We start from the raw sequence: 16,446 nt of genomic DNA, 5'->3' as shown, positions 1-16,446 counted from the left end.
TCACACACGTTGACACTGGCATTTGGGACGTGAATCCTTTTTTCCAGGACCCGGTGGTGACAGGATGCCGAGAATGTCACGGCGTATGTTTCCCTGCTATCCCTGCCTCTAAATTTGCTGTCAATCTCTTTGAGGGTAAAAATAAAGCAGCTTTGTTTGGTTTCTAGAAAAAGCCAGACCCACAGTGCAGGGGTCAGAAATAGGCATCCCAGCCCTCCCCATCCCACTGTCTCAGCTGTTGCTTCCTGAGAGACAGAACCATGCGGTCGCTAAAAATACCCCGCAGAGAGAATACGCTCTCTCTCCGACAGGAGACTATAAATCGAGCCGAGGCGTAACATATACAACTTCTCGTGGCTGGGAGAAACATTTCCCAGCGTCACTTCTGGAGAGGGTTTTCCTAATGGAGCAGAAATCCCAACCCCATCCCTTCCCCGCGTAGCTCGGCGATATTGTGCAGAGGATCCGCGGCTCCTGCTCCCACCCCCTCRCCCTCCTATGGGAATCCGTGTGCCCAGGGGTGGGGGGAGACCAGCCCTGCTTTTATAAGCCTGGCCTCCAGTTGACAGGGGTGACGGGAGATTTGGCTGGCTCCGAGACACCACCTGCCAAGCCTCGGGGTCCCTGGGATGACCAAAGGAGGAATGGAGTCAGTGGAAGTGTTCGCCACCGAAGGCAAAGGCAGGGGGTTGAAAGCCCAGAAGGAATTCTTGCCTGGGGATGTCATCTTTGCCGAGCCAGCGTACGCGGCCGTGGTTTTTGACAGGTAAGGGAAAAAAAAAAAACCCCAAAATATCGCTGCGAAATTTCACCCGAATGGTTGTGTAAAAGTTTGGAGGTGTTTGATGACATCAGARAAGGGATTGGAGCAAAATCAGAAGCACTTGTGTAAAGACACATTCACAGCTTGTAGTGAATGTCCTTCCCAGGGCTTGGATCTGCTTTTTTGCTTTTTATACGGTGCAGTTTCTTTCCAGGCTGTGACCTTGCGAGGTGCTCGGTGTTGTAACCCTTTAGAAACGCCGTGGAAGTTGCCTGTGGTGCTCAGTGCCTCACAAAACCAGCCCAAGCTGTGCTGCCATGAACTACCAGGAGTCAGTGCCGTTCAGGTGCAGTCTCAGACTGATTTTGCTGAAGCCTCTGAATGGGTAAAGCCTGATAAAAGTGAGTTCCATAGTGTTCTGCTCATGTGTACCACCTCCACTGCCTCATCACCCACTGCCCTCAAAGTGGGAGCTGCTGGGGATCAGCGAGTGACACTGTTTGTGTTAAAGGATTTAGTATTTACAGCTGGCTGAGCTCACTGGAGACAAGCGTCTGCTTTTGCTCTTTCACCAGACTGGTTTGAAATTTATGTTCGTGCTGATRTAGCCAGACACTGAGTTCTGGTGCGAGGATATTTTTCTTTTCTACTGTTTGTTTTAAGCACAAACAACTTTTGCTCAACCTTTCCTGCTAGTGAAGGCTGGTAGGTGACCACTTCTGCCCTTTGAATCAGAGGAAGATTCACTTCAACAACCTGGAAAAGATGCAAAGAACCCATTTCTATGTTAATCTCCCTTGGGCTAAATCTAAATTAAAGCCTCTGACACAAATGGAATTTGCTCAGCCTTGTAACATGCTAACTGAGAACAGAATGGGGCCCGAATTTTTAAACTGAGGAGTTAGATGGCAGCTGAAGGTTTCATTCTGGGCTAAGAAAAGTTGTGAGTATTCTCTCAGGTGAGTCCTGAGGCTGCATCTTTACCCCCAAACTGTTATTTTTAGCAAATACTCTCTACATGAAACAGGGCTGTAAGCAATTCTGCTTAGCTGAGCTTTCTCTAATTAAATTGGCTCTGCTAATGAAGTCTGGGGCACAAGCAGAGGTCGTGCTGCTGTTTTAACCTTGGTCATCTTGTAGCTGAAGCTGATCAGTGCCTCTGATATGGCAGAGGCAGAGAATTGGATATAAAGTGGACAGAGCAAGAAATAAGATTTTTTTTTGTGTGTCTTTCACGGTTTCCTTGTCCTTTAACTGTCAGTGGGTGAACATGATTATGAATCTTTGCAATAAGCAGGGATTACACCTTTAGTTTTTATTTTAATATGTCATTGCAAGAGCTCCCATTAAAAATGTCATTTTTCACTTTAAAATGGTGAGTTCTTGAAGCCTTAACCCTGAGCTCAATTACAGGAGCTGGTGACAAAATCCTTTCTCCTTGATGTGTCCTTTTAGCTCTTRTACTTCAGTTTCACTTGTGCCACTAGCAGGAATTTTGTGGTGATTTGCTTCAGAAGTGCCTATGGGCAATTATTTCTCTCACATGCCTTATTAAAAATACTTTTTTTTTTTTAACCGCTGAAAACATTTTGACTTCTGATGTTGGGTTAAAAATATTWTTTATTCTGTGTGAAATGTTGCACCATGCATAGAGCAGAGCTGCCCATGTTGAAGAGCTACAGCTTTGCTGCATTTTCAAATGTCACTCTTGTAATGTGAGATTAGGGCAGAAGCCATCACTGTATTTGCTCTTAGACTGCAGACTGTGTCTTAGGTTGAGGTTTCCAACAGAAAACCTTGGATGGGAAGAGAAATTCTTCCCTGCTTCCCTCCTTTCCTTCCCAAGCTGGGCTTGTTTAGCTCCCAAAGGGCAGGTCCAGAGACTGAACAGCAAGAATTCAAGATAAACACAGTCCTTCTTGGTGWYTGTTGTGCAATATTAATGGATTCTWACCCTYTTGTGACAYATTTTATCCCAAAGCACTGACTATAGGTCGGTGACGAAATGCAGCGTCATAACCTCTTAAACAGACTAAAGCTCATAGTAGCAGGATAAAGACTGGGCCTTTATGAGATAAAATGGAAACACAAATATTTCTTGCTGAAATCACCCTTATGCTTTTCTTACACATGCAGGGCTTTGGTTCTAAAAGCTTCCAGGGATATTCAATTGCATCAAACTCCATTGAATTGATTGCTGTCAAAGAAGGGTTACCTGGGACCTTGCAGGACCTGCAAGAATAAATCCACACTAGGCCCCGGTGGCTGATTTTACCCTGAGAGAGCTGCTGTCGCCTCTGCATGGGTGAAAAGCCCAGTGGAGTGTGGTTTCCTTTCCCTCAAACACACATATATAAGTCCTAAAATTGGTGTTGAGTCTACAATATAAAAAAAGGGTCTCAGCCTGCACAGGGAAAYCCCAAATCCAGAGCCCCTCATCCTAACCCAACTCAGTGTCTCCCATGTCTTGCTGAAAGCACTGTGTATGTGTAAAACAGATTCAAATATGAATTATTGCTAGGTTTAAGTTCTTGGCTCAGGTCCTACCAAATATGTGACCACATTTTCCAGAGATCTCAGCATTCTTTGTGCAAAAAGACCACACAGAAACACCAGAGTGCAGACTGGTGTCTGCTTTGCAGCCCTTTGAACAGCTCAGCTCTTTGGGGAGTCTGTTCCCAGTCTGTGGGTGTTGAGACCCCAAAATCCTTCCCAATTTTGCTGTTGAGAGATGTATGGATGGCAGTCATAGTGCAGAGGCCCCACACATTGTGGGGCTGCACAGGATGTGCAGATGAAGCGAGGGTCTTTCTGAGATTAGTGGGAGCAGCTCTGMAGAGACAGAACACACTCTTGCTCTCTAAAACACAGCTTAAAGTGGAAATCAGACTGGGATATCGGCCACAATTCACCTGGYTGATAACCAGATGGTCAGGTTTAAAGTCAGTGACAAGTTCCACGTGGGAKCTTTGACAACCTGCCAGGCAAATAAAATGCTATTCCTCAATTGACCAYCCAGAAAATCAGAGCTCAGGGCTGCTGTCACTGCTGTGACCTCCCCCCMTGATGGGAGCTTTTGGAGAGGCTCTTCCATTGCCCTGCTATGGATTCAATCAAGAATATCACAGTACAGACTCCAACCTGACTTAGATATGTAGATAGAGAGAGATAGATACATAGACAGACAGACAGAGAGATGTGAGGAGCTGCTGAAGTAACTTGGACCTGAGGCTGTCACCCAACTGCATTTTATGGATGTCTGCCTTTCAATTGGAGCGTGAGTTTGAGGGCATGTGGAGAATTTTATTTTGTTGGGAAAAGGAGAAATGTTTCATTGACAAATCTCTATCATCAGGTGTCCCTGCAGAGCCTAACACCAGACTCCTGTGCCCAGACAAGTGAATCCAGCCCTAAGTGCCCCTATAATCCATTGAACACTCTCATGCACTGAACATAGACACCTGCCTTTGAGCTGAATGACTTCCCAAACCCCACTGGTGGAATTTCAGACACAGGGGGTACAGATGAGCCCATCTAGGTATCCAAATCTACAGGCTGCATCCCACTCTGGAAGCCCCTGAAGGTCCCTGAAGTCATTAGGGCTGGTGAGGGCTTGTACTCTTCAGCCCACAATGATCATCTGAGCAGCAGTTTCTTACTCACTGCCAGAAACTTTTAATCTAGAAGTACATAAAACTCAAAGAAAAATGAAGTTCCTATAAACACCAGCCTGCTCATAGTTAGTTTTTAAGGCCAGGGTATGACTCACTAGGCTAACCCTGCTCATTGCAGGGGGGTTGGACTGGMTGACCTTTAAAAGTCCTTTCCAACCCAAAACATTCTGATTTCTATTTTTTTYCCTATAACATCATTGCTTAACCCAGTGTTTTCTGGCATTGACTCTTGTATCAAGCCTGTTACTTCTATTTGAATGAGAGCAGGCTGCTTAGAGAGACAGTGAGTCCTGAAGGAAAATGGGTGCAGAATTCTGTGATTTCCAGGGTAAAGTGTCAACACAATCTGATCTCTGATTCAGCCTTGCTGTTACCAGCTGAAATATCACTCAGAAGACACCAGTGCCAGGCCTGCTTTGCCCTGACGCAGAAGCAGAAAGCTGGAATTCCATCTTCTCAAAGGATTCTTTACTTTTGTTGGGCTAATTTTTCCGTTTGCAAAGCCCCTGAGCCTGTCACTGAAGCTTTCTCTAATCATTCCTCCCTCTGTGTTTTCTCCTTGAAGATGCCAGGTTTCCTTTCCTCCCTGCCACCTCCATGACGATGGCATTCCCAGGAGCTCAGTGTGCTCTGTGTGACCTTCTCCTCTGGCACATTTTGTTGGCTCTCAAGCCTGCAAGAGTTTACATTTCCTATAAGCAAGGGGATGCCTCGTGTCTCTGTCTCTGCCAAGAGAAGGATTGTTCTTTAACCAGCAGAGTTTGAGGGGCAGTAGACAAGGGAAACAGCTTTGTGTGGTGGAAAGCCAAGATCACCTGGAGATCTGCTTCAGGAGTGATCTGCAAATTGCTAAAAAAACTGAGTTCATGCAATTTTTGTGCTTCTTTTTTATGTGTGAAACAGGCCCAAAATGTTTCCCAAGGAAACACGGGGAGCTCTGATTTTGTAACTGGGATAACCTAGGGATCTAAGAAATCCAAAATTTTCCATAATAGCATGGCTCTGAAAAGGTTATGGGAACACATTCTTTGAGTTGGTACCGATAAAAATTGAGATCCTATTCATGCTTTTTAAAATGTTCTGGAGGTTGATTATTTTATTATTATCTCATTTGTTCGAAAGCTTAAACAAAACCTGGGAGAAAATCTAGCTTTTTAAAAGAAATCCTCACCCACACCTCTAAGAAGAAGCTGGGAATTTTTGTAACAAAAGACTAAAAATAAAATAGTCCAAAAATTAGCCTAAAATAAATCCTCCACTCAAATCAGAAAAAACTAGGATGTGTCATCCCTGACATTTTAAAGAAGAAAATACTAAACTCCAAATACTTTTTAAAGGTGCAAACCCATTTTTAGGCTAATAATTGATCTTTAGGTAGGCTCAGTAAAAGGCAGCTATTGAGTAMCTCCCTTGTGCTTTCACTGCTGAAACAGCAGCTGCATTTCCTTGGGCTGCTGTCTTTAATGAAGTGTTACAGGCTCTGCTTTGAAAGCCAAGGAAGCTTTGCCTTCGTCTTGAGCTGTTGTCTGTAGCAGACTGAGGAGAGAGATGTCCAGCTAGGCAATAATAAATTAGGTGAACCTATGTTAAAAAGTTTGTGAGCCACATCAATGAAATCCTCCTCTGCCCCTTGCACTAMAGCCATCTCACCTGGCTTTTCCAGGCCTGTGAATGAGATGTTGTGGGTGCTGGATGGCAGCTGTTTGGGTTGTGCATGTCTCAGAGATGAGGGTAACACATTTCCTGTGACAGTGCTCAGCCCTGGCAGGTCCAACAGACCTTAATCTGTCTGAATCCAATCCAAGCAGTCACAAGAGTTGTTTCTTCTGCTTTCACTGCGAGCTGCACTCACAGGAGCCGTGGTTTAGCTGTCAGTGCTCTGTTCCCTCTTGCATTTGTTGGCTGGCACAGTGAATCCCTGTCTTTGTCACTGCAGCTGCACCCAGGATTAGCTGTAGCTGTGTGTCTCACCTGAGGAACATCAGAGCACGTGAGGCAAAGGAAACCTGAGTGTACCCAGAAAGCCATTCAGGGAGTCAGTCAGTGCATCTGCCCTCTAAGGCAGTCCTAAATCCCTGACCTGGCAGCCCTAAATCCCTGACCTGGCAGCCCTAAATCCCTGACCTGGCAAGCTTGTTGTGGTCTGGAGGCATCACTGCCCTAAAGGAGATCCAGCTTTTGGGCAGGGTGAGAACCAGCTCTCACTATGTGTGGAGGATGGCAGTCATCACCTCAGGGGCTCTGGAGTGCACAGAAACAGAGAAAAGCATCTCTGTTGTCCCTGTGGCAAAGCAAGGCAAGCTGARCAGTGAGATCCAGAGGGTTCAAACYTCCAGGGCTCCTGCCACAGCAGAAGTMACTCCCCAGGGTTGTCTCCAGAAACTTTCAGTGCTGCCTGGCCATGCAGCATCCTGACCATGTGGGTGTGACTGCTCTCTGCACAGGGAGGGAAGATCTGGGGCACCTGGAGCTGGTTTGGCCTGTTTTAAACACTTTCTAGACCAGACAGAGAAGGTTTTACAGACCAGTGAGAGATTTAGGTTTAATCTCAGCCTGCTCCACTTGGAGAACCCTAACATTGCAGAGGGGGTGAGAGGGGAGACTGTGAACCACTGAGAGCCTTTGGTGGGCTGGGTGTTGGTACCAGATGGCGTCAGAGGGTGTCAGATGGTACCAGATGGTAGCAGATGGTGGCAGAGGGTGKCAGAGGGTGTCAAACACAGCCAAGGGAGATCCCCACTCTGCCATCCCCTGTTGGGGCACCCAGCTCTGAGCTCCTCTGAGACAGCAGAGTTTGCACACTGCCAAGGGGCACCTGGGGGATTTCAGTGCTTGCAGATGCTTAAGCAGAGTTAGCTGAAGATTTAAGGAATAGGTCTCAAATATTTGYGTCTCCTGACGCTTTTACTATGCCTAGAGCTGAGCCTGTGCCTCTGGAGTCYTGATAACACACAGTAGCAATAAATCCAGTCTTCTTGGAAACATTTCAGGGCACACAAACCCATAATGGCTTTGTAAGAGATGCAGTATTTCTTACACTGCCAGTCAGATCAGTGAGTAATTGTCYCTGCAGTTTCCATACCACATGGGCTGCTCTTTTGCTTTCTCAGAAAGTCTTGTGTAAGAACTTTTKTCATGCATTTCTGCATCTCCTGAGGAATGAGGGATTTCCAGAGCTGGCAGTAAGTTCTGCCAATGAGATTTGCTTTGGAAAATCTGGACACCCTCTGCAATCAACAGCAAAATGCAAAACCAGCATTTCAGCATTATTTTGTTCTCTAGGAGCAAATTGAGGGGAGAGAAGCACTTGTTGGAGGACTTGGGCTTTTCTGCACTGTGTTCCTTTCCAACCTGTCATTCCTCTCTGCAAGGAAATTTTTTTTTTTTTTTTTTGTTTCTGACTGCCCTTAAATCACCCAGGTGGCGAGAGGGACCCCCTCCCCACGTGAGATATCTCCCTGTGCTTCCTGGCGGGTTTTATCAGCTCTGGCTCTGCTTTGCCTTACAAGGAGTGTGATCTCTCTGCCCCCTCTCTGCCCCCCTGACCTGACAGCTGACAGAGCACAGCCTCACATTTCTCAGCAGCTCTCAGCTCTCCCATTTGACACGGTAGAGCTGGCTGCACCCCCCTTCTCAGACACACACTCCCCCTGCCCCATCCCAGGTGCTCCCCTTGCACTGAGCTCCCTCCAGCACTGCCCACTTTCCCAAACCTCATTTTCCAAGCCTCATTTTTGCATGTGGTTTTGTCTGCTGTGGGTCATCCTGCTTTGAAATCAGTGGCCCTGTTTCTCCTGCAAGAGCCAAGGCACTGGGTTGATTGTGTCAGCAGGTCACACAATGTTTTCAGATGAAAGAAAATGCATTTTAAATGTACTCTGATAGATATAAATATGTAAATATATATATATATATATATATATATGTAGGCACAGTAGAGTGACAGGACAGTCTTTGGGCTCAACTCTGGGGCCACAGGTCTGATCCCTACCAGTGGCACATCCTCCTTACTGGATCATCAATATTTTTTTTAATTTCCTCATGCCTCAGTTTCCCCACTCTGTGCTGTGGACACTGATAAATGTTCTCCTGATCAGGAAGCCTCTGTGGTCCCTCAGCCTTTTGCAGTGAGAAGGAGCTCCCTTCTGGCCCCAGCAGTGGCTGAGTGATGGGAATTTAAATTCTCCTGTAGTGTTGAGCCTGGCTGGAGGCCCAGATAAAGTGGGCGGTTGCCTGGAGAAGCAGACAGCTGGAGACACCAAATCAGGCAGTGAAAACCCTCTCTAGCAGCAAGGGGGAAGCACCAAAGTTGTTTGGGCAGGAGACCAAAGTGTCTTCCCCTCTTTCTCAGGGAATTAGGATCTAGGAGCAACAGCTGGACACATGAAGGGGCATTTTTGGGGAGGTTTCCCCTCAGCCTGGGACCCTGAACGTGAGGTCAGATCCTTCATCAGTGTTCATTCCTCCTCCAGCACTGGTTATAGTTCCATGCACACAGTTGTAGGATGCTTCTTGGAAATCCCGTTTTGAATCCCCTAAAGATGAAATACCCCATCCATTTAACTTACAGTGACAGAACTGGGCAAGCACACAAGGATGAAACTGGGTGGGTTTCTTCATCCTCCCAAAAAAACCTTGAGAGGTGCATTTTCTGTGCTGCAGGGAGGCCAGGGGTGCAGATCTGGCAGGATYTTTGCTGGCTGGAGCTGATCCAAGGTGTCCTTCTGTCCTTCCAGCCTGACACACGTCATCTGTCACACATGCTTCAAGAGGCAGGAGAGGCTCCACCGCTGCGGGCAGTGCAAGTTTGCCTATTACTGTGACAGGACCTGCCAGAGAGCAGCCTGGCTCAACCACAAAAATGAGTGCTCTGCCATCAAGAGGCACGGCAAGGCACCCACCGAAAACATCAGGTGAGAGCTGGGCCCAGATACCTGGGAGAGGAAGGAAGAGCTGGGTGAGGTTAAGGCAGGAGAAGGTTTAGGGAACTCCAGGAGCATCCCTGTGCTGAAGGGATAAGGACCTGGTGCAAGGGTTTGTCTCCTGTTCATTTTTTAATTTGTTTGTTTTTGTTTTTATGGTTTGGTTTTGTTTTTTTGGTGCTGGACCCTAAAATCTCTGAATGTGGTTCCAAACATGGTGAGGCAAAGCCATCCTAAATGGATTAGGAGGTGTGGGAAATGGCGTAGTAGGAGGAAAAGCGGGGGAGGAGATGGATTCTTCCCCAATTTGCCTATAGGATACATTAATTTGTCTTCACATTCCAGCCCTTTCATAAGAAAAGGAGAGGAATACTCAAGGAAATGAGAGGAAAGGTGAAGGGCTGAGGAGCTGGGGGTCTGTAGCACTTCTCAGGTGCTGAGACAAATCCCTGCACCTCCCKTTCCTTCAGAAGGTGACCCCCCATCACCCATCTGATGCTGAGCCTGTCTCAGTCACTCTCCCTGCACACATTTCCCCACCCAGGAATTGATTTCTGATGGTCCTTTGTTCTCTCCTGATGTTGTGATAACCCCTGTGTCCATCTCCCGGGCAGGCTGGCCGCACGCATCCTGTGGAAGATCGAGAGGGAGGGCAGYGGGCTGTCCGAGGGCTGCCTGGTGTCCATCGATGAGCTGCAGAACCACGTGGACAGCTTTGGAGAYGAGGAGAAGAAGGAATTGCGTGCGGATGTGGAGAGTTTCCTGGAGTTCTGGCCACCCCACTGCCAGCAGTTCGGGATGCAGTTCATCTCCCACATATTCGGAGTGGTACGGATTTGGGGTGGGAGAGAAAATTGGGGAGGGTTTGTAATGCCAGCTTTGGGGTGGAATGCTCCACCTGGCCTGGTTTGAGGATTTTCATCCCATTCCCATCTGCTTCTCCTCTGCACTGACACTGGGAAATTGAGGCATTGCAAGAACTGAGACATTYTGGCTGCCTAAACCTGCAGACAAAAGTTTGCTCAATCACAGGTGCTGCATTGTCCTCATGAGTGCCACTGGGCATCTCTCTACATCTTTCTAGCTGAGAAAACCTAAAAGTATTTTTAGTAAATACACCTAGAATTTGAGTATAGCAGATCTGTTCAGTAGATACATTAATATATATTAATATTGTGTCCATTTGATTTTTTTTACATTTTAAAATACATATAATAAAATCAGTAAAAGATACTAAATATATTTATTAATAATATCCATTATTGATGGATATTATTAATGGATATKATGAAATTAATTACAAATTTTTGTTCCCAGTGTGGCAGAGAGGGAAATTCCAAGAAGCCAGGTCAGACTGAGCTTCTCTGCCCTCAGCACTGGTATGAATGGGGTAACCCTGCACCACCAAAGGAAATAAAACTATTAACAGGGTAAAATCATCCACAGCTGAGTTAATTATTTCTTTTGGTCTACCCTATTACATTTTCTCTTTGCAGGTATTTCCATTTTTTTATGTTGGTGACTGAAAACTGCTTTGTTCATATGTGATAATAGTGTATCATATAGAAAAGTAAAATAATTCRTTCTTGGAATATATGTGACGCAAAAATAATCATTCTGAGAATTCATAGCAAAGAGTAGTAGCTGCTTTTTATTAGCTTTGAGGGCAACCCAGCAAACATGACCAGGCTGAATGCAGCAGTCAAGGTTAATTTCTAACTGACACCTGCTTTCCTGAGCCTGAACTTTGCTTTCTGCTTGAATTGCCTCAAAAATCATTAYCTTGTGACCTTTTTCTGAATTATTTGCAGGAACCAAATATAAGGGAACCACTGCATGGCCAAACCAAGTTTATTTTAGGCATCCCAAGTGAACATTGACAGCAAATATTCAGTAACATTTACTCAGCTCTGCCCTGGGTTGGTCCCTCTGCATGAGTCCTGCTTTGCTTCTCTTCCGATGTTTTATCCTGACTGCAGCATTCCAGCTTTTTTCTCCTTTAACACTTCTTCCTGCCTGTGTTTTGGGACCAGATCAGCTGCAATGGCTTTACCCTCAGTGACCAAAGAGGACTGCAGGCTGTTGGAGTGGGAATCTTCCCCAACCTCTGCCAGGCCAACCACGACTGCTGGCCCAACTGCACCGTTGTCTTCAACAATGGCAAGTGAGTGGATTTCTCWTCTCGGGATGGATCCTAACTCAGCAGGCTCTGCTACCCCAGAGTCAGGTCCCTGYCCCAGAAAATCTATCAATTTTTATTTCCTTCTCTAACTCAGAAAAAAAAATATTTTCTTGCTAAAGAGAAACTGGTTTCTCTCATTGTTGTTTTAAAAAGTTATCATCTGATGCACTAACAAATACACCAGATTTGATCCCAAATCCAGCAACCAGCAAAGAATTTTTCCCTGGTTTCTTATGAGTTTTGTAACTGGACACAAAATAGGCAGATAAAGTAGTAAATAGATGTTTAACTCACCCCTTATACTGAAGCTTCACTTATAGRCAATTAAGGAGTAATTCTACTTAGTAAATTATTAAGGATTATGCTGAGTCCACAGTCCAAGAGTTTCTCATAACCACAGCTTACACTCAGCTGTGTATCACTCTCTGCTGGTGTGTTTATAACCATTCCTAACACAGCCCCCATCTGGTGAGAGTGTACCACCTCAATTAATCACTGATTAACTCTTTAGCAATGGGACCTTAATGACAGCTCTGATTGTTATCTGTGAGTGCAGGATGCTCTCAGTCTCTGGGCATTCCTCATTCCCACCCAAGTCCTGTAAGAAAACTTCCGTGGGAGAAGGGAGATGGAAAGAGGTTCAGTGAGAAAAGCAGGGATGTTTCAGCAGAGCTGAGAGTGGAGGCAGCCCACAGGAGGGATGCTCTGTCCTTCCCAGTTTCCAAGCCATGACAGGTATAAACTGCTGTTGATGCAGAAATTTGCAGTGTGTGCAGGRCATTAACTGTGGGAAATTGCTTGCCAAAAACTGCACAGCCACAGGATTCCCTCTGAACTTTCTGCTATGATTTTGCAGCTACCTGCCCTCACCAGACTTTAGTGCTCGAATTTAACACCCCTTAGCCTCTCTTTTTTCAACTAACACATTGCTTCTGCACTCCAGCTATCACTGCTGGTTTTTCCCTGATAAAACTACMCCAGCATTTATCAAGCAGCTGGTAAATCAGCAAAGAGAAAACAAAACTGGATGGGACATAGGGTCTGATCCAAAGTCAGGTTGGAGGCTGTACTGTGATATTCAGTTGCCCTGGACTGGATTCATGGTGGGATGATGGGGGACCATCTCCAAACATTTCCCAGCAGCAGAGGAGGTARCCAGCAGTGATAGCCACCCTAACTCTCTGGGTAAGTACAGGAAAGGTTATCAAAGCTCCCACATGTATCTGGTTACCRACTTTAAACTTGACCATCTGGTTATTGGCCAAGTAAATTGTGGCTGATATCCCAGTGTGATTTCCATTTTGAGCTCTGTTTTAAAGAGCATGGCTGCTGATGTCAGTGGAGACCTTTCTGTGCAGGAGATCCAGTCYCCTTGTTCCTGCCAAATGTCAGGARMGGGTTTTGCACATTTCCTGACCTAGATCACTCCTAAAATCACAGTGCCAGGGCAGTTCTCCACCAAATTCTCTATGGCTCAGTGATGTTAATTCGGTCCTGGCAGCTGCATAGCAAAAGGAAGGTTCTCATGCAGTGCCACATGAGCCAGGAGCAGGGAACCTGTCCCCTGTCACTACAGTGTCCAGTGCTATGCCATGCACCCACTGTTTCTGTTATTGTTGTACTTGTACGTGTGTAAACTGCAGATGTTTGTTTTGTCTTTCAGTCATGAGGCTGTAAGATCAATGTTCCACACACAGATGAGGTGGGTCAGTCTTGTAAACATCATTCTCCTCCAATACCCCATACCCTTCATGCCCTGTAATTAATAGAAAAGATGCAGAGACCCCAAGGGGCTCCCTCTGTTTGTACCAAATTTCATTTTCCCTGTTTCCTAAAATTCTCCTCCTCCCCTGTATAAAGCCCCACTAAACCCAAACCTCACTTACCTCTGCATTTTGTAGTGAATTAAAATGATAGTGGTAATCCTGTGACTATMTTCCCAAGGATGAATTCCCTCTCTGCCTTCCCACCCTCTCCCTTGGCTTCCTCCCTGTCAGTATTTCTCCTCTCCACTTCTCATTTCTCCTCCCCTGACCATGGCAAGAGCATGAAAGTCAGAACAAGATCTCACTAATCTTGCACAGCCCAAAATAAAACCTTGCATATGAGGAGATGAGAAATGACTGTGTTACTGACATACTAAATAGTTCACGTTTCTTCTGCAACAAACTGCTCGAGGAATGTGTTGCCTACAGCAGTAGTACCATGAAATGTAGGTTTCAATTCCTTTTTATCGTAATCCATGATTAATGTTCCACCTTTTAATGATGCCACTGTTACCCGATCCAAACTAAATAAATCACAAAAATATGTGGGGAAAAAAAAGAAAATCTCTGCTTAACTCCTGGCATTTAGTATATTATAGTCAGTGTACTTAGGGTGACACTGTTGTCTTTAAAATTTAATTTCAAGCAGGCATGTAATTTCCTCAAATAAGATGTGAAATACATTYGAAGTGCTCCTGTTCACTGTTAAATCTTACTCAGTACATTATAGATAGGACCATTAAAAAAGGGGTGAATGAGTTTCACTTCTGATTAGAGGTGCTATTTGGGGCCATTTGAGTTTGGAGATTTTGGGCACTTGCTGTGCCTGTGCGTGCAGCTGCCAGGTCCCAGCTGCTCGTGGCAGACTCTGGGGAAAGAGCCCTGGACAAGCTCAGTGCTGTGCTCCTGATATTTAAGTATTTAAGATATGCCACGTCTTTCCTGGCTTATCCCAAAGGCTCTCAACCCCCTCCACACAGGGATGGCTGCTTAAAATACTCCTACAGTGCTTGGGCTATCAGGGGCATCATCAAAGTCAGAGGCTKGATTCTGCCTCTCTGGTTGCATGGCTCACTTTAATGAGGATCCTGTTGAGTGTGAACAGGAATGTTTATGTGTCTGAACCTTTTGGGTGGGAATTGCTCTTTCCCATGCACTTCCTCCTGGAGTGGCAGGTTGCACCTCTCTCTCTCTGGCATTTTCCTGTGGTTGTGACATCAYTAATAGCTGCCCTTTGTGACGATGGCATGTTTAGTGATAAATTTTTGTATTGAAATATGCTCATGGTATGACAACACCCAGAGAAGGACAAGACCAGTTTTGGGGAGGAATTTTGACAGCAGCTTTAGTAGAGCTGGAAGACTCAGAGTAACACCTTTGGTGCTGAGAGCCTGTAATGGGAATTCCAAGGGAATTAAAAGGCAATTACAGGAAAATTACAATCCCTTTGCAAAAACATGATCACACAGAATAAGTCATGTCCTCCCAAAAAAACTTAATGCACCTGGTGATACCTGTGAGTCCTCCTCCACCTCTGAAATGAGATTTTAGTGAGGTTTTTTTTGGATTCCACCTAAAGCACCTCACGTTCTGGTGGCAGCCAGCAGGTCCTCCCTGGTCTATCTCAGAGCAGGTACATTAAATATACTGTTGAGTATATTTAATATCTCACTAGCAGTTGAGAGAGGAGCTGCATACAGAAGAATCACCTCACAGTTGGTATTTGATGGATTTTTTTTCTGATTCTGGCCAAATTCTCCAGCCAGTTGTGCCTGTTTAGTCCCTGCAGCTAAAGATGGCCCAGAGTAACTGAGATTCTCCGTGGAGTGAAGCAGCAAGGGAATAGTTCTGTGTGTCCACATTATTTTTGGAGGGAATGACATGAGGGAAAAGCAGGTACAAAGATCTGACTTCCCAAATCCCACCATCAGGGTCTTGCTGTGGATTTCAGTAACAAAGACTGGCAATTGAATTGTGGGAATAGGTCAAATGAGCTGTTTTAAAATAGACCCCTTCCAGATAATTATTTCCAAGATTTTATGTGGAAATGCATGAACAGGGTGAGAGTATCTCCTACCCAGCACCCAGAGGTAATTTATTTTAACTTTTTAAAGAGAAAACGATACCAAAGGCAGCACAGCTCAGGATCTGGGAGTATAGCCAGGGGTGTGTGGGTAGCATGCAAAGCAGTGTTTAAAAAAAAGACCCAAAATCCAAACTCAGCATTTTGGTGGGTATTTCTGATCTCAGTGCTTTTTTTTTTTTCTGGTGAGATCTTCTGCAACAAGTAAAATTGATGTTGAAGTTCAGCCCCTATCTGTTAAAGTAATGGAGCCATAAGCTGTTTATGGATCAGATCTTTACATATCCCTGCCAGGGACTTGCAGAGGGACAGGAAAAGCTGGTGTGACGGTGTTCTTGCYCTGTGTTCAGTCCACCAGAGCTCTGTTCACCTCTGCACCTCCTCCCTGAAGGCTTCCAGCAGTGCCTTAGGGTGAGAGCTCATCTCTGCAGGGCAGGGCAGGTCACAGGATTTATCCCAGATGGTTCTGTGGCCACATTCTGCTGCTCCTCCAGGCGCACATCCCATCTCCTTTGCCCCCAGGATCGAGCTGAGGGCTCTGAACAAGATTTCTCCAGGGGATGAGCTGACGGTTTCCTACGTGGATTTCCTCAACCTGAGCGAGGAGCGGCGCAAGCAGCTGAAGAAGCAATATTACTTCGACTGCACGTGTGAGCACTGCAAGAAACAGCTCAAGGATGACCTGATGCTGGCAGTGAAGGCAGGGGACAGCAAGGTAGGGTTTGTCCTGCTCTGTCCAAACCCAGGGGTGGCTGCATTTCCTCGACCAAGGTGTCTGTGGGTCTCCAAAACTGTGGTTTCTCAGCACGGGGATGCTCTCGATAGGAATAGAGATTTACCAAAACATGATTAGTGCCAAAAAATGATAACAGAACTGAACCATGACTGGACACAACACCAATTCAAGCCCCTCATGCAAGGCCAGCTTAATCTTTACTATTCAAGATAAATGCAGTTTTTAATTTTAAAAAAGCCCACAGAAGTTGCCTTTAACCTGAAAGTCCATCAATAGGCAGAATGCAAAAATACTAGAAAATTACTGCAATATAATTGCAA

At 45.6% G+C, this 16,446-nt stretch overlaps 1 protein-coding gene across 2 annotated transcripts in view; it reads left to right on the top strand.

Annotated features, from left to right (window-relative positions):
* The first annotated feature begins 617 nt into the window (after nucleotides 1-617).
* SMYD1 (SET and MYND domain containing 1) overlaps nucleotides 618-16,446 on the top strand; it is a 23,741-nt gene continuing 7,912 nt past the window's right edge. Inside the window, exons 1-6 of one of the 2 annotated variants that reach the window (XM_057381688.1) lie at nucleotides 618-766; nucleotides 9,174-9,350; nucleotides 9,974-10,187; nucleotides 11,393-11,523; nucleotides 13,205-13,243; nucleotides 15,913-16,105. In XM_057381688.1, the coding sequence (XP_057237671.1) occupies nucleotides 630-766; nucleotides 9,174-9,350; nucleotides 9,974-10,187; nucleotides 11,393-11,523; nucleotides 13,205-13,243; nucleotides 15,913-16,105 (891 nt within the window). In that variant the 5' untranslated portion in view covers nucleotides 618-629. The remainder of the gene's footprint in view (nucleotides 767-9,173; nucleotides 9,351-9,973; nucleotides 10,188-11,392; nucleotides 11,524-13,204; nucleotides 13,244-15,912; nucleotides 16,106-16,446) is intronic. The other variant, XM_057381689.1, reaches the window with a different exon arrangement.

Source organism: Malurus melanocephalus, unplaced genomic scaffold, assembly GCF_030028575.1.
Source record: "Malurus melanocephalus ecotype Western Australia unplaced genomic scaffold, MMel_1.1 scaffold_522, whole genome shotgun sequence".
In the NCBI taxonomy this organism is placed as follows: domain Eukaryota; kingdom Metazoa; phylum Chordata; class Aves; order Passeriformes; family Maluridae; genus Malurus; species Malurus melanocephalus.
The sequence above is the reverse complement of the archived record's forward strand: the minus strand, read 5'-3'. Positions and strand labels throughout refer to the sequence as shown.